Raw genomic sequence first — 26,421 nt, 5'->3', positions numbered from 1 at the left:
TAGTTGGGGGAAAAGTCAGAAACAACTACGCTAGCGTCACACTGATGGCATAACTAAAAATCAAATGATTGACGTCTGTAATCTATAGTGAACACGAGGGCAGACATTGACAGGCCATTAACAGGCTCATTCCATGAAGCACAGTAGCAAACACTCAGTCATAAATAATGTTTAAACAGCTTAATTCCCTTTGGCTACTTCAGCATTGTGGTACTGGAATAAAAATTTGACCAAATAATCTTTTGGTGTTAACAGCAGCATGACCGGTAGCTGTAAAAGGTAAGAAGTGGTGTGGTTTAGAATGTTGACAGTCCTTGAAAACCTCAATGTAATATTTGTTATTACATTATAAAAGATTAATTTATTTCAGCAGTGAGTTTTGAACTCTCCGTGGCTTTTCTTCTGCAGACAGCAGTGTTCAAAAAGAACTTTTAAACTAGACAACAGAACATGTATCTGGTCTTCTAGACTGCTGTGTTTGACGTATGCATACATACTAAAGGATATTGATTTATTGATAAACTATCCCCAAGTGTAGAGTAGTACAGCTTAAAAGAAAAAAAAACAATACAATAGCAGGATAAATATTATAATCGAGGACGCTCAGCTGCTTTTCTCAGATTTCTTTTTCTTTTTCTTTTTTCAAATCATAGATCGCCTAAAATGAATTAATAAAATAAAAAAAAGAAACCTAATTGTATTTGTACTATGCTGCACTCCTGGCTGCAGCTGTCTCACAGCCACTTCCCTACAATAATGCCCGAGGCTCTAAAAATAACAACAGCAACGCTGTGTATGAAATGTTTACCCGTGATGGTTTCTAGTAAATGGGTTAAAATGTGAGAAACCACTCAGAACTTGAGAGCTCCCACTGGTCATAAATAACAAAACGTAGAAGATATTTTTACCTCAGGGGGATTAATAAAGTATAACTTAACTTTGGGGACACTTGGCTGAGTTTGGACATAAACAACAAAGGCCCAGAGCCCTTGTGCTGCACTTTTTTGTAATTAAAGTTTCCATTGCTGCCTAAAAATCATTTCACTGTAGCTTGTTCATGTCACAGCGGCTTCATTTTGTATGTAGACACCCCCAGACCCTGTAATCACCTCTGTCAGTCAGGAGTGAAATGTAAAAATGAGAGTCCTGGCTCAATTTGTCCAGAGTCAATATGTAAGCTGGGGGGAAATTAAAGTGACTTATTAGCCTGAACATTTGACTTTCAATTAGAGCTAATTAAGCTACAAATAGTATTTATACAGTCATCAAATAAAAAGCTTTACATATCCTTAGCAGGTTTAAAAATAAAGTAAATATAGCCTGAGATGAAAAAAACATGGCATATTACATCCTGTCATTATTCATTTAACAATATTTTTTCATTTTTAGCCATTCTGTTGTAGATTTGCTGCTGTGCTTGGGATCATCGTCTTGTTTCCTCACAATGTTTTGGCAAATCCTTTAGCTGTAAGACAGACAACCTACTTTGATATACAAAGCACTTTGTGGTCAACTTAATGACTCCGATGTGTCCAGGTCCTGTGGTTGCAAAACAAACCCAAATCATTAACCCTCTACCACCATGCTTGACAGTTGGTATGAGGCGTTTGTGCTTATTTGTTGTGTTTGTGTTTTTATCAAATGTAGCACTGTATTATGGCCACACATCTCCACTTTGGTCGTGCATGTCCAAAGAGTCATTATTCTAGAGGTCTTGCGGTTAGTTGCAACTTTGCAAACCTAAGCTTTTTCTTCTTTCTAGGGTGAAGAGGCTTTCAACACTTCCAAACAAACTGCAGTTGTTCAGTCTTTCTCTAATTGTACTGTCATGAACTTTAGCATTTAACATGCTAACTGAGGCCCTGTTAGGATATGAGCTGCAACCCTTGGTTTCTTTCCAGTTTCTGTGAGGATTGCACAATCTGACCTTAGGGTGAATTTTCTCACTGTACAATAATGAACTTTAAATGATTGGGAAATATCCTCATAACCCATACAAGATTAATGGGCGGCAACAATTGCTTCTTTCCTTATTGGCGTTGTGTTACCACACACGTTAATGCTCCCGAAAACTGCCAAAACTTGCTTTTATAGAGGTGCTCACACTAGCTGATGATCAGTCAAGTGCATTTTATTAGCATCACCTGGCTGCTACTTAGCCTCTTAATTCCTGTGGAAGCAGCAAGGGAATACTTCATTTTCACACAATGCATTTTGGCTTAGGTTTTGTTAAATAAATAATAACATGATTTTGTAGTTCTTATGAGGTTGTAGTTCCCTAATTTGAAGACTTGTTAACGACCAGATTATTTTTTGATGGTTTCACAATAAAACCTTAGAGCTTTCTCATAATAACTGGATACTTTAACACTCTTTTTTATTTTTATTTTTTCCAACTAATTGATTTAATGTTCGCTTACATTATAAATGACCAAAAAGCCCTTCCACAGCGGTCGTTCCTCGGTCATTCAAAAGCACTTTTTTCAATTTCCAACATGACTTTTATTTTGATTTTTTTTAACAAACTGGAACACTTTATGCTATGTCACAAAATTACACAGTTAATACACACTAAGGTCAGCATTATTCAGCATGTCTGGTATGTTTTTACAAGCATTGAAACAGTACTGTACATAGCCTCACCACATCCATGATATAACATACAAACTGTCTGGGGAATAGTTACAGTTTCTTTAATATCTCAGTTTTATGCATGGAAAGTAAGCTGATGTAAACGTTTACTTTACATAGTTTACAAATATAAACAAACCTGCGGATACACATGTAAACTCACATTAAGTCGTTAAGGCCAGAGTGCACGGGATGCAATTACTGACACTTGTCATTGGATGCTTAAGAGCTCGCTGCGGCTGATTCTGCAGCGTAAACGCTGTGATGGGTGATGTTTCTCTGTCATTAGCGGCACGCCTCCTCCACGGTCTGCTTCATAAATGTGAATCCCTGCTGGTTGTCAAATCAGACTATTACTTCACTTCTTCTGTCCGGTTATGTTCTCTTGACACCAGCTAAGCATGAAGTCATACTTCAAAACTTTGCTCTCAACAAGTACGTGGTCAAAAAACTTGCATGATGTCATTTCGCCCTACAGTCAGTAATAGTCACTGCAGGTGCACTAGCCTTACAACATCCATTCAAAGTCCAACTTTAACTTCCCCAAACTTTGAAATAGGATAGACTGGCACTCAGGGAAACAGAGCTTATATGCTTCCAGAGTCTCCTTTACGCCTTCACACTGTCGAGACATATCCAAAGTTCAGTCTTCATATTAATAAACAACTCCAGCAGATGTTGGTGACGCAGTCTCGAGTCACCCATCAATGCAATTACTCCAATACATATTATTTTCTTAAAAACATGAATTCATAATTACAATGAATTGGTGCTATAGCGGTTTATGACTAGTGAGAAACCATGGAGCGATTTTCTTTGCAGAGCTACTTCTTGGAAACCCATCATCAAATCAGAGAAGTTTACCCCTCTTAAAAAGCTTCACTATACTTCTCTTTACCTACACCCCTGCAGCTGCATAATTTCACAAGAAAATGAGCCATAAGAGGAAAAATCATTAACATCAGCAAAAGATATTTCAGGCAGAGAGAATGGCTCAATGTGCTGCTCAATGATCAGAGCAGCCAGCAGGCTTTACAGCCTCCTGTGTCCGTCTCTATCGCTGCATCTCGCTCTCGCAGCATCTACAGTGCATGATGGTGAAGGCGCACTAAAAACACATCTCCTAAGGATAAAAGAAGTGAGAGGGTATGACAGCAGTAAATTGGCTTTTTCCTCCCCTGAGCCCTACTCTAGACTTCCCCTGCATGCTGAGCAATTTGAATTGTGCTGTAATTGCTTATGTTGCTTTTCTCTCCTCGTCATTTCTACAAAAGAATTTGATCTCATTACTTTTGCCTGTGGTTGAATTCGCAGCCACTCACTGCGGTAGGAATAATACTAAGTGGCGTGTTAACAAAAGAAAGGGAGCAGAGTGACTCGGTGCGCCAAACGCAAAGAACTGTATGCGACGCGACAACGCGTTGGTTTTACATTTCATCACTTTTTTAAATGAAGCCATTGCCAAAAGTGTTTCGTTTTTAGTGGTACAAAGCAGATTAAGTGTGGTGCGGCTCCCTATTAGCTCGTTGCGAAGTGGATTATCTTACTCTACCACAGTACGAAGGAGGGAGAGGAAGAGCCGAAGGGGCAGCAGAGAAACGGATGCGACATGGGTCATGAAAAAGAAATCAAAAGCCATGCTCATGCCTGGTTGCAGTGGAGTAGACTGGTTATGGTTTTTGGGAGCAAGTAAAGTGAATGTGGCCTTGGGCAATGTGCTTCTTGGTAAAAGAGGGGTTTCAGTGTGAAGCAAGCTCTAGATGGAGCATTTGCCCAGAGAAAACCTCTCAATTCACCCATGCTCTCATGTATCTGCTCGTGCTGTTGCCTTCCTTTCATTTGAGACAACTTGAGCACAGACAACATGGATACAGCGGGGCTACAGATATCTTTTAACATCTGAGGAGGCTCAAGAGGAAAAAACAGATAGAAAAAAATGCTGGGATACAAAACTAGAAAAAAGGAAAGAAAAAGTGTTATGAGTATTTACATTTCTTTTTGATGACAGTCCTCTGAGGTCCATTCTGAGTGCTGAGATGGATTTGACAGCAGTAGCGAGTGTAAAATGTAAGTGGAGAATGAGATGGAGGCTTCAGTAGCTCCAACACTTCCAGTCTATGATGAGCGCAGGCAGCAGCAGTAATGGATACACGGGCACTGCTTGGTTAGCTGCTCCCCGCTGGCTCCCTCTAGCACCCGATTCTGTGTCAGAGTCCTTCTCGGAATACGGCGGAATGACGTTGAATTCTTCGCTCGCCTCTTCCTCCTGCTCCTCTTCTTCGCTGTCCTCCATCTGCGGGAAGCACAGGAAGAGCGATTCTTTCAATTAACATGTGTGCTGGAGCATGGAGGAGAGGTCAGGAAGAGAAAGTCTACATTAACCCAGAATCTAAAGCACATGTAAAAATATCCTAAAGGCAAAAAACCTGGAAGCTAAGACATGACTTTTAGGTTAACAAAAGACAGAAAGTACATTTTGTTTGTGCAACTTGAAACTATCTATCTATATGTGTATATATAGATGTGTGTTTTTGTTGTCAGTTCTCAATGGTATTTGTACACTATTTTAAATTTTAAAAAAAGGTCAACCCCCAGGACGGGACCTATAGGATGTCAGAGAAGTGAAACGGGCAGGGCAACAGATACACAGTTATAGGAGGAGCTGAGAAGAGAGAACCACAGACAGGAATGAAAATTAGCAACTAGGAAGCCACGGTGAGGGAACGGCCACTGGTGAGCCACTGTCGCCCTGAGCATAGTGAGTGCAGTAAGCGACTTGATCATTGTAGCAATCACCTCAGAGCAATCACCTCCCCCAGAGTGGAGACCCATGCCAAAGGACTAACAAGTGCTGCACTAGCTTCCAAAACAACTTCCTTTGCTGTAGCCGGGGAAACTTTTCTTCTTCTGTGGTTGCAAATACTGTTTTATGATTTGGAGTTTTTATATCTACTGAATTGCCTGACAGCTTTATTCTGCTCACCATTTGATTTGGTAAGATTTTATATTTTTATGTCCTGTATTTCCATATTTTTGCTATTACATCCATGAGCTTGAAGTAAATTTGAATGTTTTATCTTTTTTATCGTTAATGTTTTTGGGATGATCCATTTTTTATTGTGAATAAATGATTTTTATCTACTCTTTAAGCTACCACTCTCTTGTCTGCTCCACTCAGTATCAAAAGAAAAAAGGAGATGTGTGGTGCTGATCTGTGGATCCTTACTGAAACCTAATAATAGTTAGAGTACAACTGTTGACAGTTTTCAGTTTGCTGCAATAGAAAAATGGAACACACCAAGACCATCAGACCATAAAAGTAAACTTTAACTTCTACTTTTGCTAATAGGAAGTTGGGAGAATTGCAGTTGTAATATATTTGTCCTTCACATGACGTAAAATGTGCAAGTGTATGGTTCACTGTCTCTCTGTGTTCGCACTGTCCAAGGTAAGTCCTGCCTTTTCCACTATAGCAAGACAGGGCTGTCAGCATATATAAAGATTGGCAGGTGTAGGCTGAATATAATTACTGGTTGAACCGCTGTTTTTATACAAAAACCAAATTCTGTTTTCATCCATATTTTTCAAAGGTTTGTGCAAGTAAATCTTTCCATGTTTGTCATTGGCTGATTGGTCACATGCTGTTAACACTGCCTCTCATTGCTAAATTAGGAAACTGCAGATTGCCTCACTGAGTTAACAAACACCTTCGTGTGACTGCTTAGCCTGATTGTCGATGTTGGAGTTAAACCAGAGGAGGAAAAGATATTTGGGGTATGCAAAAGAACTGACCTTTGCCCTCTTTTGCCTTTCAGCCCCTCCCCACAGCGAGGGAGTCTACACACAGAGTCGAATCTGTAAAGATGATCATTGCTGATACATAGCATATAGCATGTATATAAGGTGCGCTACAACCTGTAAGGCTTTCTACTCAAATTCTATGACCTAAAGTACAAATAGGCAGTTAAACTACGATGAAGCACATAACCCAGCTGTCCTTGACAGATTAGTAACACTCCAAAAATTACAATTTAAATGTAAAAATGAGGATCATAAGAACCCAAGACTTCTAGTAAGCCTGGTCCATTATTAATATTAATGAAAATCTATAAAATCACATTTAGGAGTCCCACCAGTAATCTCCAATTTGTCGTGCAAAAGATTTAAAAAGTCAAAAGCAGCACTTCTCTGAGGTAAATGTGCACATTTTGCCCAACACTTGGGATGAGGGATCTTGCTATTTAGGCTTTTCCAATGTCTTCTGTTTCCTCATGTAATCTGTTTTTGACTGTATTTGTATTTCAGGTCCCCGGGGAGCTATATCAGCTCTGCCCAGGCTTTTGTTTCATCATTTCATTGAAGATAGTTCTTTAAAAGTCTGGCTGTATGTTTGGGGTCGTTGCCTTATGCCGCAGGAAAATTTGGGACAAATGAGATGTCACACCATGGAACTATGTGATGGATAAGAATATAAAACGTGAAAATGAAAATTTACACAGTCAGGACAAGTCAGCAGGCAGAAAACTCCCACATTAGCTCAGTATTAGTACATAAATGTATGCTGGGCTTTCTCTGGTCTATGCTTTTGATGTGAAGCAGCGTACAGAAGCAGTGGTTTTCACTTTTTGACCATAGAGCAACATCTACTGATGACCTGGGTGTGATCTTTTTTCAGTAAAATATTAGGTTATTCACAAAATGTTGCTCTCTGTGGATTGTTTAAAGCTATTTGTACAAATAAGAAAGAAGCAGAGCTTAATATTAATAACCCAGATAACATTTTACACAACTTCTCCTTCAAGAGTTCACATTCAACAATCTCTCACTGCTGTATGACTTTCTGTGCTATATATTTTTCCTTTGAGAAAGCCCTGAGTTACAGCGAAGCCTCCATTCAAACACAGCCACAGAGGGTTGTGAGGGCACACTGAATGGAAAGAGACTGAGTCCTCACCTCGGATCCTTACTTTAGTTTGGGTTTTACTTTTGGTCTTGGCATTTCACTGCATTAAAAGTACGGAAGGAAACTTGTAGCACAGTCATCTATCCATTTTTTCATTCAGGTTTTCTCAAATCAGTGCATCGATAAAAGCATCAAAGGAGATGTGGAGTGATGCTGCAGAGTTTCACTTTGGTGTATCCACGAGAATTCATAATCTGACCTTTTTCAGTGAAACTCCAGAAATGAACTGTGCATCTCGATGTCTTCTAAATCTACTAGCGGCGGAGTTTCTGTGCTACGAGGGTGGGTGGCTTGGGATAGGAGGAAAAGAAAATGAGGAATTAGAAGGATTAAACTAGTGAGAGAATGGAGACTATGAAGCAGATGGGTGTGCATACATGAATATTAAAAGTAAGGGCTGAGTCTGCTGCTGCAAACACCTACGGCTAATCCTAGGCCACAATGAGAGGTGTGGATAGGAGAGAGAGGGAGGGAAGTAATCTGAGTTTATACAAGGAGCTCCGGAGCCCGGCACACTGCGATAGTCCCACTTAGGTGTTATCACCTGATACACAGGCGACTGCCTCTTTAGCTGAACTGGTACCACCAGCATATGGCGCAGAGAGCACAGACAACTTACACTGTCGAATTCAGGAAGAGTGTTAATACTGACGTGGACCTTCTCCTGGTAGACGTGTGGGGAGGGCTGAGAAGTTGGCATGGGAGAGTTTTCCACAGGAGGAGGTGCGGAGATTCCCATGGAGCTGATGGCACTGCCTAAAAACAAAAGCAGCAGGGGAAATCTTCTTTAGCTTCACATCATTATTCATCCCTGAAGCATCACCCAAAAAAATTTCTGTGACTTTTCTAAGCATAGTTAGAGCCATTAGCTCTGAAAACACTGTGCAAAACTGTGCATGAGATATGAGCCTCTCTTTTTTGCTTTTTGTTTTTGTGGCACGGTAGTGCACCGTTTAGCACATTCACCTCAAATCATGAAGGTTCTGTTTTCAAACCTGCTACTCTGAGACCTCTGCGTGTAAAGTTCTACCTGTGGCTACTTGAACTTTCTCTGCGTGCTTCAGCCTCTTCCATCAGCCATCGGATGGATTGCTGTGAAATTGGTACATATACCCACATATCCCTTGGCATGAGTTCTGATAACTGAAATTTCCTGACTTTTCATTTAATGCCACCTTTAAGTCAAAACCTTGTACAATATTTCTGTTGGCTCCCTACATATAAAATGGGATGAAAATAATCTAATTTCACATCTCTTCTACACATTCCAAATGTTATTTTAGCTAAATCCCACAGAGAACCTCCTGGCTGCCAAAGACAAGAAAATATCTGCTTTGGTGTGAACAATTATTCCAGAAATTAGCTGGGTCCATGCCACATGTTACCAAGCAGTTCTGATAAATGGTAAATGGCCTGTATTTGTATAGCGCTTTACATATCCAGTCATCCACCCATTCACACATTGATAGTTGAAGGACAGTAAATAAAATACTAAAATATTCAAATTAATATTGCAACTGTTTGTATTTGTGGTGAAGTCATTAGTGGTTGTACAAATACTTGTACGTATATGTAAGTATATTCATGTGAAAGAGAAGGTTTTCACAGGACTGCATGGTATCCTGTGATCCAGGTTGTAGGGATAACTGTAGCAGTAGTAACTTAAAGTAATTGTTTTCTGTATGACTTTGTCAGTCTCTCTTTTTAAAAAAGCGGCTTCCTGCTGGTAACCCCTCCAAACAAGCCACACTCGTTCAGGCTTTTTCTAATAGTGCTGTCATGAACTTTAACATTTAGTATGAGCCCCGTAGAGTAAAAGATGTAGCTCTTTGATTTTGTGCAGTTTCTGTGAGCGCTGCACAGTCTGACCTTCGGGTGAATTTATTGGATGTCCACTCCTGGGAAGATAAACACACACCTGAATGCTCCACACCAGCAAACCACCAAAACCTTTTTTAGAGGTGCTCACATGTGCTGATGAGGAATTAATCAAGATTAGCAACACCCAGGTGCTACTTATCCTGTTAATTCCTATGGAGAAAATGATAGTGTAGTTCGTTTTTCACAGTAATACATAGAGTGCTAAGAAAACTTTCTTTTTCACATGACTCCAGTTATTGCTTAAACACTTTTAAGTCATTTCTTATGCTGCTTTTTGCACTAAAAATATTATCGGTGTAATGTTTTAAATTTATATTTATATAAACATGAATATTTTTTGCTGTGGGATATTCTAGCTTCAACCTGTCAGACATTGGCTACAGGGTGGGATATATAAAATGCACATCCTTGAAACTAGTCATTGTAATATTTGGTATATGCTGCATTTGGTTTCTTTCTTTTGCGTGTTCACTCAGCTACTTTTATCTTAAGCCCAAATAATTGGATGCAGGTGACCAATGACTGCTGTGTATACTAGACATGTATTGACTGATTCTTGGCTGGACAGCACTTAATGTTTGATCATATTTTACTTAAGAGAATGTGTCTGGCCTCTAACAATTATTCTTGCTCTCTTATTAGAGTACAGTACATCAGTAAAAATTGTTTCTACTGTATTGTACTGCAATTTTTTTTATTTTTTTTTTACTTTTTACAGTTTTCTTTATACTTACACAGCAGCAAAATGAGATACTACCCTTCCAGCCATTCTGATTTGGCAACAGTTCAACAAGAAGCCACATTATATTTATCAGATTTGGTGAAAGGATTTATTGACTCCACAAAGCTTGGAAATCAGATTCACATTTGGCAGCCAGCCACACACCAGGGATGATGTCTCTTGCCACTGATTTATTTATAAGAAAACATTATGGTTCAATGGTTTGCCATTTCAATCATCAATTATGACCCACCTAATTTGAATTCTGTGTTCATGCACATTTAAAATGCTCACTTAGATCAGCATGCCTACATTCGTTTAAATAATACTCTAAAAAGTAACATTTCCTCGGTCATTATGCTGACACAGGGTGATTTGTCAGATACAAGATACTTAGCGTAAAGATGAGCAGTGTGTTTAAATTTTGATTTGTAAGATGCATCAGCTACTTGTGCTTCCATTTAAATTTACAAGAACTCCTTCAAATAACACAAAATGTAGAAAAAAATACTATTAAAAATAAAATCAACATATATTACCAAATCCTCAAATGTGAATGTCAATAAGCGTACAGTAAATGATCAAAAAGGTACACTGTTTCTTCAAGTTGTGTTTTTACAGTCTCCTTAGTTAAGTTTAAACTTCCTGAAACTGAAACTTTGAAACACACCTGACTCTCTGAATGTTCATGCACACTTTTATTTTCTCAGAATGACCAGGACATACTCATGCCACAGCTTTGTTTAGCCTATTCCTGATGGCTGTGAAATGATAATGACACGATGCTTCCATAAGGAGTTGTAGTTGCATAAATACAAACAAAATATGGGTCATTGTAGCCCATTGCAAGGTGGTTGCTAGGCAACATCATGACACTATAATACATAAATGTATAATTCAGTTTTTACAGATATATACAAATGTTATTGTGAAATTAAAATGACAGGATGCTTGCATAAGGTGTTATAGGTGCATAAATGCTAAAAACAGGTCCTTTTAGACCTTTGCTAGCTGGTTACCAGGCAACCTCATGGTGTTACAATATATAATACATAACTGATGTTTTGTGGATATAAATGAAATGTCACTGCTGTGAAATTAAAATGACAGGATGCTTGCATAAGGTGTTATAGGTGTATAAATGCTAAAAACAATATTTTCTTAGCATAGACAGCAATACCCTGTTGCTAGGCGGTTGTCTTGCAACCTCATGGTGTCACAATATATATTACATAACTGAATTTTTGTGGATATAAATGAGATGTTAAAGTTAAAATGACATGAAGCTTACATAAGGTGTTATAGGTGCATAAATGTTAAATACAGGTCATTTTGGGCAGTTGCTAGGTGGTTTTTAGCATGGTGTCATAATATATAATAATTTAAGTTTTGTGGATTTGAATTAGTTATTGCTGTCATAAAGTAAAAATGATGTAATGCTTTTATAAATTTTTATAAATGCATAAATACTAAACACAAGTCATTTTAGCCCATTTCTAGCTGGTTGCTAGATAACATGATGACATCATCATTTCTGAGATAGATAAGAACCTTAAGGTGCCTAAGAGGTTCCTGTGCGCCACGTTTGGACGCTTAACTCCTGATCATGTAGGAGGAGTGGGCAGAGAAAGACAGAGACACAGAGACGGAGATTTTGTGTACTAGAGGAAAATCCCAGATCTTAAATTTTATTTGTCTTGAACTGTTTGGTTCTCACAAACTGTTGTGAGTACTGCTTTTGTTAGAACATTTCTGGTATCAATTTTTTTCCTTTGGATAAAAAGCTGTAAAACTGTGCTGTGCTGCCTTCCCTTCCCAGCCTTATTACATCGTACTCACGCAGACAAATATTGTTGGTGAACATCTGCAGGATGCGCTGACAGCCCTGCCATTCATTCCCACTGCCTTCGCATGTGCACCACTGGGACACCTCTGTACTGCTGTTGCTCACGTAGTTGGGAGTCATGATGGTTCCTGGTTATAGAAAGAAGACCAAAGTCATACTGCAGGCACAACTTTATAAACTTTTAAAATCATATTTCCTTCAGACCAAGAATTTTATTTTCAGCACACACCTCTATGAAAGGTAAGACACAGACTACTAACGGTATTAGATGCCCTGCAGGTATGGTGTCACCAGGTTCCCAGCTCTAGATATTGATAATTTCAGGTACACAAAATTACATTTTGAGTGTGAGGAATGAGTGAAAATAATATTTCCCACATTATTTTGGTGAACTGCTGGAAACACTGTTTTTGAATCTGCTGCCGCTGTTATAAGTGATGCTATAAAGAGTAGCAGCTAAGGACCATTTGTGAACCCCTGTAGATTTATTTTGCATAATGAAAATTACACATACCGAATATCGCTGCTAAACACCTATTGGAGGAAGTTCTGTTTGTCAGATTCTGTCTGGGGTTTTTTTCTGAGCTATACACTCTTTCAGCCTCTTCCACCTCTTTAATTTGTTTTCCTCCGTCTCACCTATGAGTCCAGCATAAGCCTTCAGGCACATGGTTCTGCGTTCTCGCATACAGCCAGAGGCAGAGAGAGGGGAGGGCTGGCAGTTATGCTGGAAATCAGCAAAGCGGGATCTGAAACACAAACGCGCACACATACACACACACAAGAAGAGAAAACAGTTTTTCATGTGTCAGCACAGAGAAACAGAGTGTGCATTTTAAAAGTGTTTTGACAATTTCATTTCGGGATTCAGGGTTGTGCTGAATGGAAACAACAAAAGCAACACAAACAACGACATAGTATAGGAGCTCAACCCACTAGAGAAAGGGATACATGAAAACTGCCTGGTACTTTAGTAAAGCTTCAAAAAAATGTAGCTTTCTAGCACTCTGACGCCACCTTCTTTTCTGCAAAAATGCACACACTGTTATTGTCAGTGCTGACAGATAATTTGAAAGGTGTGCAAACCATACATTTTGCAGGTAGATGATGTCTTTTAGGTTTGCAATCAACCCTTTCCACAATGGAGGTGCAGCCCATATGCCGTGTGCATTACTGAAACATAACCCGCTGCTTGTTTCTAGAATGCTGCATAGGTTAGCACGCTAGACAAAGAGACTGCTTGATGCTACTGCAATTAAAAGTAATGAAGCATTGTTGTGCTTCATTACTTTTGTATAAAAATCTGAGTGAGTCTATTGACTCACTGATTTAAAGCTGGAGTTCAATTTAAAACTTTTGCTGATGACAACTTCTTGAGTTCAAAATTCCCACGACTCTCTCTTATGCACTTTGTGCTGTTTGGCCTTGCAGTTGTTCTTTTACTTAATCTTCTTTTTCAGCTTTCATTCATTCATATAAAAAGTATCGCCAGGCTAATGAAGTTAATGTATTAAATGTGCACAGATACAGTCATTTGCAGCTGCATCATTCAAAGCTTTTATCAATAATCAACAGCAGATCTATAACACTGTACATTAAATGATGTGAGGTGTGTTTTGGTGCCGTTTCCACACTCTGCAGTATAGTAACACATGTCAGCAGGAATGAAACAGGAGAACCTCCGTCGGCGTAACTTTGTGCTGAACATTGGGGGGGTCAAGATCTCGGTCTAAATAAATAAATAAATCTGGGTAAATTCCCATATGATTAAACATGCAGCTATTTTGCTGGTAATAATTGAAATGAGTAAAGGAAATCAACAGCCTATTTATGCAAGATAATTCATAATTTTATTGGGGGGGTTATATTGGTTGGGTCTGATTATTGGGGGGGTCATTACCCCCCCTAACCCCCCTGAAAATTATGCCCCTGAGAACCTCATATCTCTTTGTTCCTCATAATGCTGTATATTGAAAGTGTGAGTGTTGCGTCACCGTCTACTAAGTCTCAAGTAGTTTACTCTATGGACACTTTGTTAGGTACACCTTGCTAGTATTCGGTAGTACCCCCCTTTTCGTCTTCACTGCTGCCTTAATCTTTCATGGCACAGATTCAACAAGGTGCTGGAAGCTTTCCTCAGAGATTTTGGTCCATATTGGCATGAAAGCGTCACACAGTTGCTGCAGATTTGTCAGCTGCGCATCCATGATTTGACTCTTCTGTTCCACCACGGATGGGTCATATAAATACAGTGATGTCATGTTCAAGAAACCAGTTTGAGAACTGAATCAGTTTGAACTGTTGATATAAGTCATGATAGAATCATGCTTTTATTCTGTTAATGTCATGTGAATTTTGCAGCACTGAGACTCATCAGAGCATGCAACATTTTTTCTCTGAGCTGCTTCCGTGTGAATGGCTGATTACATCCTCGTGTTTACAAGCAGGTGAACAAGTGGACCTAACAATGCGTCTGGTGAGTGTTGTTATATCCATTTAAGAACAATAAGTAGACAGCGCTTGAACAAAAACTGCCCTCACAAATCATCCTGATGAGCAGCGATGTAGCTTTGAATTCTGAGTCACTGGAAGTAAACTGGTCCAATCTTTTGCTCCCACTTCTGTATCTGTAAAAAGCTTCCTCAGTGGTTATGGCCCCACAGGACCTGTCACCTGCTTATATTTCCCTACGAGCAGACAAGAAAGGATACGGTACATTCAAGGCGTAAAATATTTATATTCCGAGACTTTAATCTTTGAGTTACAATGCAACAATGTGCTGAAAACCCACAGGTCCTGGCATTAATATGGATGTAACATTCATATCTACCACCTGCCTGAGCACCGTTGCAGACCAAGCACCCCCATGCCAATACCACTCTCTGTTGGCAGCATGACAATATTCCCCAAAAACCACAAAAACTGCTCAGGAAAATCCCAGAATAATACAAAGAGCTGAAATCAACAGCACAGCCTCCAAACCTCCCACATTCAAATTCAAACAAGCATCGAAATTGGGATCTAAAGATGCACTGCATCAAGTCTTACCACAGGCCAGAACAGGACTCAAAGGCACCATGGGACACTTCAAAATATCTTGTGTCCATGCACCAACAGGTCAGAGCTTATTTAGTGGCACAAGTGGACATGGACAACATTAGCTTTTAATTCCACTTTAAGTCCAAAAGCAAGGGTCGTGCAGTGGGTCTGGTATGTTCAGGACATCTTGGATTGTATCATCTGAATGACATGCTAAATCACATCTGGGAAAAGCAGACCTGGTGGATGAATTTTGTCAATCAAAAAAGCATTTACAGCTTCCATTCACTTTACATTTAGTTACATTTATTCCCCTCACTAGTAATCCGGGGGGTGCATCTCATACATATCACCCTTGAAGGACTGCATGTTTGTGCTTTAGGGGAGAGATTATTTAATTAACTCATTCATCAGTGAAGGGGAAATTTTATTTGCAGCAGTTCTGTTGATACTAACAAAATGGGAGATGCTCATCAGAATGCAGCTCACTGGTGCCACTAGTGTTTAAAAAGACAGCACCGTGTGTTTGATGTATCCATGTTTGAGGACTGTGTCGAATCATTACTTTGTGGTTAACTTTGCAAATATTTCTGACTCATTTTTCAATGCTTTTTCTGTTCTGTGTCCATACGACGAGCCCTTAATGTTCAGCATCAGTCTACTCAAACAGCCATCTTACCTACACAGCTCATCTTTGGAGCAGTAGTTCTGAAGGCTGAGGCAGTTGGGCTTGCCCGCCCTCTCCTCCCCTCTCACATTCTCCTCATAAGAGCATGACGGGACGATGGTTTTCCTCCGGCGCTCCCCACACAGTGTGTCAGAGCAGGGACAGAAGAGCAAAGCGAAGCTGTACTCCTCTGGCACGCGCTCCAGGAAGCGCCGCAGGGCTTTGTGGCATTTCTGGCGGTTACAGCTGTTGTCAGAGACTGTTGCTCGCTTGGTGCAGGCTACAACATATTCTGACCGCAGAGAGCCACATTTCTCGTACAGGCCACAGTCCTGTGCCGCCTTCAAGCACTGGTTTTGACCATCCATAGTATTAGAGGAAGCTGGGGGGAGGGATTTGGGAGGAAAACAGAGCAATGTATACCCAGGAAAATCAAAAATGGCATCTAAATCTAATTTTGGGAGCAAAATCACAAAAACGTTCATCTCTACCTGACATGATGGAGGCCATACGCGACATCTCGATGTTTCTCACCAGGTTTAACTTCAGTTCTTCATATGGAGACACTTCATACTCATCATATGCTAAAAAAGCAGAACAAAGACCACATCTATGACCCAGCTGAGAATTCAGCACATACAGACATTAAATGCAAGCATCAAACCCACCTGCGAATCTCACAGTCCAGTAGACCTTGAGGCAGTGCTCTTCCCTACGAGAGCCACGCTGACACTTGCAAACTTGGAGGGGGCGATAGCGCTGCAAGGAGTTCTGGGCCTCCAGGCACTCCAACCGCGCGTCTGCCCTGAGGGGCGCCACGGCTTCCTCGGCCGCGCAGTACTCCAGCAATCGATAGATGGCCATGCAGGACTGCTCCTGGATGCATCCCTGCTCGGCCACCAAACAGTCTACGGATGCAGATACTGTCACGCTACCTGCAAGAAAGGTTAATGTCGTAAGTGGTGAAAGCTGCATGTTGCCAACATTACTGGGTTTATTGTCCCACCATCCAGTACTAAATAGGCTTTAATTAAGGCAGCAGAGCCAGGTGAGTGCACTCCATAGGCACTCAGCAGGTTATGATAATATCCAAAAAGGAAGATAAAATTGAAACTACACAAGAGCAATAGAGCAAAACCTCAGATCTAATCAAAGAGACTAAGGAGAATAATTTACCAACACTACAGGAGTATGTTATGGCTATAATCATTTTCAAATTATTTCCTCGTCTTCCCAGTGGGCATCGTAGTTGAATTTTCTTCTTCTGGTTTCTTTTTTTCCCCACACAACTTAAAAGTAAATCTTTGACTTTTTTATCAGTTTATTGTTCAGCACAATATTTGCACCAGTGGGAGTTACAGCATGTCCTCTTAAGCTGTTTAGTATGCTTCACCTCAAATTGTAATACGATGGAGCTCATATACTATGAGTTAGCTTCATCTCTCTTAAGAGTTAACCATCTTTGCTTTAAGTGAGCAAAGATGAGAACTTAGCCAAATCTTTAGTAACCACTTCTGTTAGTCATATATTTCCTCAGCTTCTACATTCCCAACAACACCAAAAGGATTTTGCTCTCTAAATTAACATTGCCATACTGTTTGATTAAACTACTTAGTGGAGGATCCTACTGATGTTTTTGATGATTCATCCTATTAACTACCTCTTCATACACCCATGATGTATCCCATTAAACGCAACATTACTACTGCTGACAACTTTCCGAAGCGTAATTTCAAGATTGATTCCCCACCTTGGTTTCTGATTTCGCCGGATGTTCACACAGTTAAAGTTTTGTCTCTTTTATTTTGGGGGTCAAATCAATGTTATTGTCCGTTTAGAAATCTGTCCACACTTTTCTGTTCAAGTGCTTCTTTGAGGGTTTGGGAGTCAGCTTCCTAACTGCATTGCATTCAGACACTAGGAAGAAACTCTAAAAGACAACCGGGCATGTGGTGAGAAAAAAAAAATCTGCTAGTTTCCTGGATCAGAAGGGATGCCATTCAACAGCCAGCCCTCAAGTCTTGGATGCGTTTTTGCTCTGCAAATACTTGAACCACCACCAAGAGAGTATTTCCGGAATTGGCCCCTCCTATGTGACAGTAATTGGCCAAAAAGTGAAAGTAGCTTTCTATAAACAAGCATGCATAGAAATATCATTAAAAAAAGTTTATGAGAGGCAGTGAAAGCAGTGTAAAAATGTATAAGTTTAAATTACATAAAAGATTATACAAACCTGACTATCATCCTCTTACATGTGTCACACTGGTATTTATTAGGCTATGTTCAGATATGTGTACTTGTGAATGTCTTGCGCTGCTGTTGTTATTATTATAAGACACTTAAACAGCTTAGGGCAAATCCTTTTGCAGCAGAGTTCCTTCCATTTGGAACAAGCTTTTACCGATGCCAGACACCGTCTCCACATGTAATGCCAGAGACAAAACCAATTTATTCAGCACTATGCAGCACGTCACTTCCAGTTTTACCTTCACACTGAGACTCAATCTGGATATCACACTCAGACACTGAGTGAATTGAAACATCCACTATCAGGATGTTCCCCCAGCTTATGTGCGCATTCATACAGCTGCTCCTGCAAAACATGCTACTTAAGGACGCTAAAGATTTGCATCAGCTGTATATGTATTTGTAGAAACATGCTGAATATCACCAACCACATTTCCTCTACATGTCAGAACAAAAAACACGTGGCTCCATTGTGATTAGGCATGAAGCATATTTTGATTGGCAATGTTCTGCCTCGAATGACTGCGAGTGATAAACTACAAATCATTTCATAATGCTGATTGCTGCTCAGTAAAAAAAAAAAAAACACAATGCAGGAAGGCCAAAGGCAGGCCGAGTGAGGCGAGAGAGAGTAAAAACATTTGTTTAAAGAAAAGAAAAGAAAAAGCAGTCTTCAAAAAAATGTATCTGAAGGAGCATTTCAGGAAATTAATTTTCTCAAATGTGACACATTATTGTCCCCACAAATTACACTTGATATACAGTCATTCGAGACTTATAAGGAAAATAGCTTGGATAGGCAATATGCACTCACTTTTCCCACTTTAGCTCATTAATTTTCTATATCCTGTCACTTTGTAAGTGCATGTAATGAATAGGCTGGCAGATATATAAAACTGGGTTGCACATAGAGTAAATCATCATGTTTAAAACTTAATGCATGCCTGCTAACAAATATCTGTACCCATTTCATACACACGTATACTTGTGATTCAGTACATTAACATTTACATCACATAAGCTCGTATGCAAACACACGCGGCATTGTGTTAGATTGGTCACACACTTCGATTAAGCTCCTGCTGACTGGCGGCCCAAAGCGCGGCTGCAATCCAATTCTGCTGCTGCATGTTTTGCAATCTCAGGCGCCACATGAGGTCCACGTCTCACTTTGGCATGAGACATATCATAAACAGAAGCTATGCTTCATCGCCACAGCAGGAAAACTTCCAAAGCGACTGCTGGGACTCCATAGGGTGAGGTGGGGGTGGTGGATAGTAACACACAGGCCAATCAGTCATATTCACGGTTACAGCAAAGGTGATGATTACCTGTCTATCTGTGTATCGTGACGTCTCGATAATCCTACCAAAGTATTACATCCCAGCACTTTTAGCTGCAATTTTAGCAGGCTTTGTATAATCTCCAGTTTATTCATTATTCTTTCTCAGTGTTTTTTCCTTCGGGCTTACATTCGATAAAGACAGACTATCAGCAGTTTTACTTTGTGAGAACCTTTCATGGTGTAAGCTCACACATGCGCATACCAACACACATATACATCAGAGATAACAAAAACCTCTATGGAGTCCAGACCAGCTCTTTTATGCCTCGTCCAGCGTGCAGGTCAGAAGTTCATTTTTAGCATTATTTAACGCTATGCTGATAAAGAAGCACTAGGCTCACATTATGGGGGGTTTTTTTGGGACGACAAATTGCTACAGTAAACTTCTGCATTAAGGGAATTGTTGGTGTAAGCACGGGGTTTATGTTTTTCAGGAAAAAAGAAAAATAGAAAGAAAAGTAAGCGGGAGATTAATTACTGCGATATGGGAGCCATAATGCACTCTATTGATTTCTCACTGGGCTGATTAATAGAATTTGTGAGCTGATGAAGGTTGAAGCCATAAACGTCAAACCATACACCACATACCGACATTCACAGAGGGACCAACTGGGTTGGCAATTTTCTCTTCCGTCCTTTCAAACACATGGGATGGGCTGTAGAGCATCCAGATTGTTGGGCAGTAATTTGACTTGAGAGGAGACCGTAGCGGGAGAGTGCGACTCTGATGTGAAATCTGCTCAGAGATTGTGACAGAAGGGACTTCTTGGAAGGAAGTCACAGACTCAAGGAGCAAATGGAAGCACAGCAACAAGATGGAGAAAAAGGAGAAACACGCTCACGGCTGCCACAAAGTGTTACTACGTGCACTCATTCACAAGCACACCAGTGGGATTCCTGTCTGACCTGTTCATGCATTTCTGCGTGCACGTAAAAGATTTTACTTGTTGTAACTGGAATTGTTGACAATCAGCAGCTACAGTTTTGTGTCAGGGAAAGTAGAGCTATAATTAAAATGCACTTATTCCACCATAAAAACACAAACACTTACTGCTCTTCTTGACCTTCTAGTGAGTACATTAAATAAATATAGATTAGGATTGGACTTTAAACAAACAAAAAAATAGCAGCTTGAAGATGTCAGCTTGTGTTTAGGTAATTATTAGTAGCAGTTAAACCACATATTCAACCGTGGTTTTATAGCTGCAATGACAACGATGAGGCTAATGTTCAATATCTCTATAGCCCTGTTTTGTTCATTAGCGGCACATTAAAAGGACGACAGTGTTGGCATGCTAGGGCTGACCCACAACCATGCTGGGATATTGTATTTCTATGAAATTAACTCATCAACTGACCACAAGACGTCATGCTAAAAACAAAACAAAACATGGGACTAATAAATGGGAGCGGATACCCCGCAGAACATTATGCTCAAATCATGATGTGTAATTTGAACACTGTTCCCTGTGCAGTGTGGTCAGAGCTGCTTCCTCAGGAAGGACACAGATGGTTGATCAGTGCTGATTAAGGCTTCAGTGGCTCCTTATTGACACAATCGTTTCCACTGAGAATTATGCAAATTCAAACAATCGGCTCAGCCTCCTCTAACATTAAGCCTTCTTTTAACATTAAACATATGCTTAACAGTTTGCACATATTCTCTTTGTTACGAGCAAAGTTTCGCTACTGCCCTGGGCAGCCTCGGTCGAGCAGTTCCTCTTAAAGAAATGGCAAAAGTTGGTTTTCTTTGTCTGTAATGGAAAGCTGACTTATTTAGTATGTGAACTCGTGCTGAGATGACTCTTATTTAACATGCTATTTCAAAGCATATGCATTTCCTTTAGATGTCGCTGGGTATTTGGGACTTATTAGTGCTCAAAGAAAAACATTTCAAAAGAAGCTGAAAACAAAGTTATTATTTATCAAGGAAACACAACAACAACCATACATTAGCCAAGCAACCACAGTACACTGCGTTATCTTTTTCTCCCTCGTCATTGTGCTTACATGCTTTTGTGGCCTCTCTGTTCTGCATTGTAGCTTCTTCCCCTTCAGTCACTTCATGCAGTTCTACCTGCTGCATTTATTTATTCTCTACAACCTATCAAGTCATCAAATTTTTCCACACCTAAAGTGTACAAGCCCCATCTTTTTTCCAGCAGCTCTCACAGCTGTGGCCACATGAGGACAACACTGATTGGTTTAGTAACATGTTTCATTGACTTTAAAAAAAAAAAAAAAATGTGCAGTCTTCAAAAAATCTGATCATTTGCCAACTTCTTTTCAAAAAGCTGTTTGTGGAACAACTCTTCACACCTCCTTAAATAAAAAACACACCTTGTTTAAATTACCTCGCATGTATGGGCAAACACCTCACCTTTCATTTTGCCTCAGTTTGTGCAACATAACAACACTAGTGCTGAAAACTTCCATACGGAGCCACTTGCTTAACCACTTTTGATGTACCAACCCAAAGAAAGACTCCAGGCCTGGGGGGCCCTCAGTAAGTGAGTCAGGAGTAAGCAAAGCAGTATTAGCTGCTCGACAGTGAGTTGTTGAGCAGCAGGTAAAGCTGTCTGAATCCAGAGGCGACAGTTCTGCTGGTGAGGACAAGAATAATCATTTCATGTTCGATATCAACAGCTACCCAGTGCATCTAGTACATGGATAATGTCTCACTTAATGAGCCGTGCCAGCGGATTGTGCAGCCACATCACGCAGGCAGCATCCCTCCGCTGTACACCAGGTAAAACGCATCAGGTGCTGCATCAGCCAGCTAGGGTGTCTGGATCTGTGTGAATATTTCAGGCTTCTGCCTTCTGCTGCCTGATGTAGTTCTAAATTCCAACGTGCCAAGACATTTCTTGGCCAGACACACACACGAGCACTGACAGTTTCCATCGGGCTGTGGATTTTTTGTTTGTGCCATCAAGTGTGTGCGAGCGGCAATCAAGATGCAGTGCACACGTGAACAAATTGACTATTACAGCCAGTCATACATAAGTGACACAATTTAACGTTTAAGAAAGTGGGGCTTTTTTATGCTTTTAGCTTGACAGTGAGAAACCAGGTGTCATTCAGACCTACATTTAATTGCTATCCTTGATGTGATCCTTTTAATTAAAATGACTCCTTTAATGCAAAATGTCAAATAGATGCATATTCAGAGGAATTTCATATTTTTTATCTAAGGAATATTCAATGGGCTTCTTGCCAGTTTAATTTTTGTGTGCTGTCGTCCTAAACAAAACAGAATTACAGGCACAGGGAACATCAAGACAATGCCTGAGCATTCAGAGGGGAAGACAAAGAAATGCCTATGGCACGGAGAGAAGGATAAAGAGGCTGAGAATTGGATAAACCTGCGTGCATGAGGTGAAGTCAAATAGCCAAATAGAAACTCCAGGGAGACTAGTCCACCTAAGAAGTGGGTAACTTTACACAGCCTGAAAATAAGCCCTAATAAATTTGTGACAACCGTGTTATGGCTCAATCACATCCACTAAATGAACTACCAAAATAGCAGTGCTCAATCAGCAGTTGCAGCCTCTACTGGGACTTTAGCGATAATCCTCAGGGGCCTGGCAGCAAAGGGTCAAAGTCGGGTTAAATGTCACTCAACAATAGCCAGCTTTCAGTTTATATAGCTGGCAAACATGCAGTGTTTCCACATTCAAAGTGATTGCATGCATTATTTGTGGGCTTTCTTTCCATTGCACTATTCATTTGAGGAAAGAACCGTGGATTCAACAACATATACAAAAAATAACCCAGAGAATGAGAATCAGATCATATCTTTGACCCAACAGATGATAGATTTTAAAGTCAGCTTTTAAAAGTCGGGACTTTTGTTCAAAGGCGTGAAAATTCTTAATCTATACCTATAGATGTTTTTCTCCTCTTCAGTCTTGGTGACAAACCTTTTGAGAAGGCCACTGTCATCATCTTGTTGGCGCTGCCATTGTTGAGGCCACCGAGTTGCACAAAGTCGGATATATTCCAAGGTAAAAATAACATTGCATGAAATGGAATACAGTTCGTAGGGGCCAGCAAGTCTGGCCAAACAGCCGTTTTGAAACAAAGTAGCTCCACAACAGATTTGACCAAAACGACATTAACACCGAGACCAGATTCTGCACCGATTACACTTTTTTTTTTAATGACGTTGATTAACAAAATTAAAATCCAATAATTTCTCTTGCAATCAGGTATAATGTCAGAAGTGAACATCAGTGCAGACTAATTTGCATGTGTAATGATTCGTATCTCGATTAATTAGCACTTGAAAGTAGCTGCTTTTCTTGGTGTGATTCCACCTAAGTGCGTGGCAGGTGGGCTTGAAACACTATGATGTTCTGCGTGTCTGAAGGCTCTGACATTCACGAGAAAGCATTCATCATCTAATGATACAAATCTCTAATTGGCAGCCTCACCTGATGTTATCTGAACATTCCCGGATGCCGAGAAGGATGAACCTCCTGTACTTGGAGCATAATCCAACAATTACACTATTTGCATGCATTTGTGCAGTGAAAAGCAGAGGGTGGGCGGTGGCTGTGTGTCCTGCGGTCTGTGTTACATTAGATCAAGAACAATAGATCAAGATACATGACATGTAAAGAGCCACAAGCTCTGATGTACATGTCACATTTTTCAAAAGAAAGATCAAAATGGATATATCTCTAAACCAGCAACCACAGACCAACAAGCTTTACGCTCCACTGAGATGTCCGACCACATTATTGACTTTAGACAATATAAAGGCACTTGGCAGAAGCTTAATGTGTGTTCACACTGCAAATTCACGGAGCCTGCTGAAATGTCAGATATTGCTGAGAGGTCTCTCTTGAGTTGATCTTCACAAAAGACAATGACTGCTCGTGCTGTGACACTAAATGCTCTCTTTTGTTACTTCTATTAAGTTGTGAATGTCAGATTTAATCCTACAGCAAATTCACTTCCATTGCACATTTTATGAAATAAAGGAAGAAAGGTCTATTGTCTCAGACCTGAACACATCATCCACATGTAATATCTGAACTTCTGCTAGCTTTTGTATTATTTCGTGGACCTGTGTAGTTTTATTCTGAAGGCTGTCCCAAAAGTTTCTCTTAAACCTGGAATACAATGCAAGACTATTTATGAACCTGCGTCCAGCCAACGTTTATTCTCCTTCTCATGCGTGGACAAAAAGTCTTTCTCCCTTTATGAATTTCAATATCAAGCCAGCTACCGCTCGGGTCACACAGATGTAGGCAATATACAAAAATAATAACAGAACATCAGCAAAACAAATTTAGCTCCGCTGTCTTCGTGTGTATCTCGGCTTGGGGCTTCATACTCTCTAATATGCTGCTATTCGTTCATACATTTGCATGAAAAACACGCACGCACGTACCCGCACACACATGCACTTTCTTATTAAAGTTGCCGGTACTGTCAGAAAATATCTCTTCCAAAAGATCCCAGCTTTGCATTATACACCGCGATATGGCAGTCTAAACGGGTGATTAAAATCTAACTTCAAAATCAGAAAGGTGATGCTTACCATGAGAGAAAACATTGAGCAGAAGTCCAACGATTATCATCCTGCCCGGTGACATTGGATAGTTAGGGATTAGGAAACTCGCACCCGGCTCACTGCAGCTCAGTGACCCGTCTCCTGCCACATCCAGCCTCCCCTGCCGCTGCGCCCTCACGGACTGACTGACTGAGGCTGATCGGATGGTCTAGCAGCCTATACAAAGTTGGCAAAAACTGAACAGGAGCGATTCAAGTTCTCGCGATTTTTGTTGTTCCATTTATTTTTCGGATCCCGGTTATATTGATCTCTGTCGGACGCCAATTCCAAAATCATTTATCCACAAAAGAAGAAAGAGAGAGAGAAGAAAGTTTCTCTGCAGCTGATCGCGACAAAGCTCCCATCAGTCACACACCGTACCGTAACCTCCCGAGCGCGAGCTGTGTGGCGTTTGCGCTTCTGCTTCCCTGGCAGCTCCACAGTTGTCCAGCCAGAGTTGAGAGCAGACTGAGACTGCACGGTGCAACTCTTGTTAAAGGCGCAATGTGATTGGCCCAATGCAACGAGCGATTGTGGCCAAAGGGACGTGAAAATGTTTCCAGTGGGAGAACAGCTGGGTCCCAGAAGGAAAATATGGGCATCAACTTTATGGACAACGTGCATCTGTTATTGAGGTTACACGGGGAAAAAAAGTTAGCACCATTACTGTGAATCTACTCAACTCTTCACGTGTTGTGTTTAGTTTTTGATGGTCGGTTGTGTTCAAAGCATAGCTCCAGTGAATGAACATGAATGCTTTCGACCTTGACGCTTATAATAGGCTTTTGTGCCATGTCAGGCTGCATTCAGAGGAAATCTGAGGAAGACGAACCTTTGTTTCCGTTTGGACTATATGTCCACGGTTATAAATCGTTTTGGGGTTTTTGTTTCCTCCACAGCTGCCTTAAATTAAACAGCTCTCATCCTTTCCATCAAGACTGGTCTGCAGTTCAGGCTTTTCCCATTCATATCAGTTTATAGCAGGAGTGGAACTGTGAGATCTTAATTTGTTCCAGTGCTGTGGCTGATCTGTGGGGGGACTGTGGTTATCCACAGAGGAATGAATTCAGAAATACTAAAATAAGACTGCTCACCTGTAACGCTAAGGTGATTTCACTCCCTTGTGTTTGTTATTGCACGATTCCGTCTTTCATTATTTCCTCAACTTCTCTCACTTTCAGTATTTTACAAAGATTTGTAGCATCGTTGAAAAGCTTTCAAGTATAGCATCCACTTTTTTAATAAATTGCTTTCTTCTTCTTCTTTTTACTTTAAGGTGTTTGTTTGTGGTTTCGTGGAGTTCACAAGCCTATATGTTTTTAAAAAAATGCTCCACTCAAAAAACACGATTAAATACACCCACAGCTGCCTCTCAATAAAGGCGAACAAAAGCAATTTGAAATTGCAAAGTGCGTGCAATTGACCTGCTGTCCTCACTGTAATTAAAAGCAGAGGGATTAATGGATTAATTTACACATCCTGTTGAAATGTATTCTCAAGTGGCAGCAAGAAATACAA

General features: G+C 40.3%; 1 protein-coding gene across 1 annotated transcript; it reads right to left on the bottom strand.

Annotated features, from left to right (window-relative positions):
• Positions 1 to 2,398: 2,398 nt before the first annotated feature.
• Positions 2,399 to 25,407, bottom strand: LOC101464929 (GDNF family receptor alpha-4). Its single transcript, XM_004563989.3, has 8 exons — positions 24,892 to 25,407; positions 16,417 to 16,683; positions 16,240 to 16,332; positions 15,761 to 16,130; positions 12,682 to 12,791; positions 12,036 to 12,170; positions 8,214 to 8,350; positions 2,399 to 4,924 (listed from the first exon to the last, which is right to left on the bottom strand). Exons 1-8 carry the CDS (start codon positions 24,944 to 24,946, stop codon positions 4,724 to 4,726), a joined length of 1,368 nt encoding a protein of 455 aa, XP_004564046.1. The 5' UTR covers positions 24,947 to 25,407; the 3' UTR covers positions 2,399 to 4,723.
• Positions 25,408 to 26,421: the final 1,014 nt, after the last annotated feature.

The sequence above is a fragment of the Maylandia zebra genome, linkage group LG10 (assembly GCF_041146795.1).
Source record: "Maylandia zebra isolate NMK-2024a linkage group LG10, Mzebra_GT3a, whole genome shotgun sequence".
Classification (NCBI taxonomy): Eukaryota; Metazoa; Chordata; class Actinopteri; order Cichliformes; family Cichlidae; genus Maylandia; species Maylandia zebra.
This window is presented reverse-complemented; position numbering and strand designations above follow the sequence as displayed.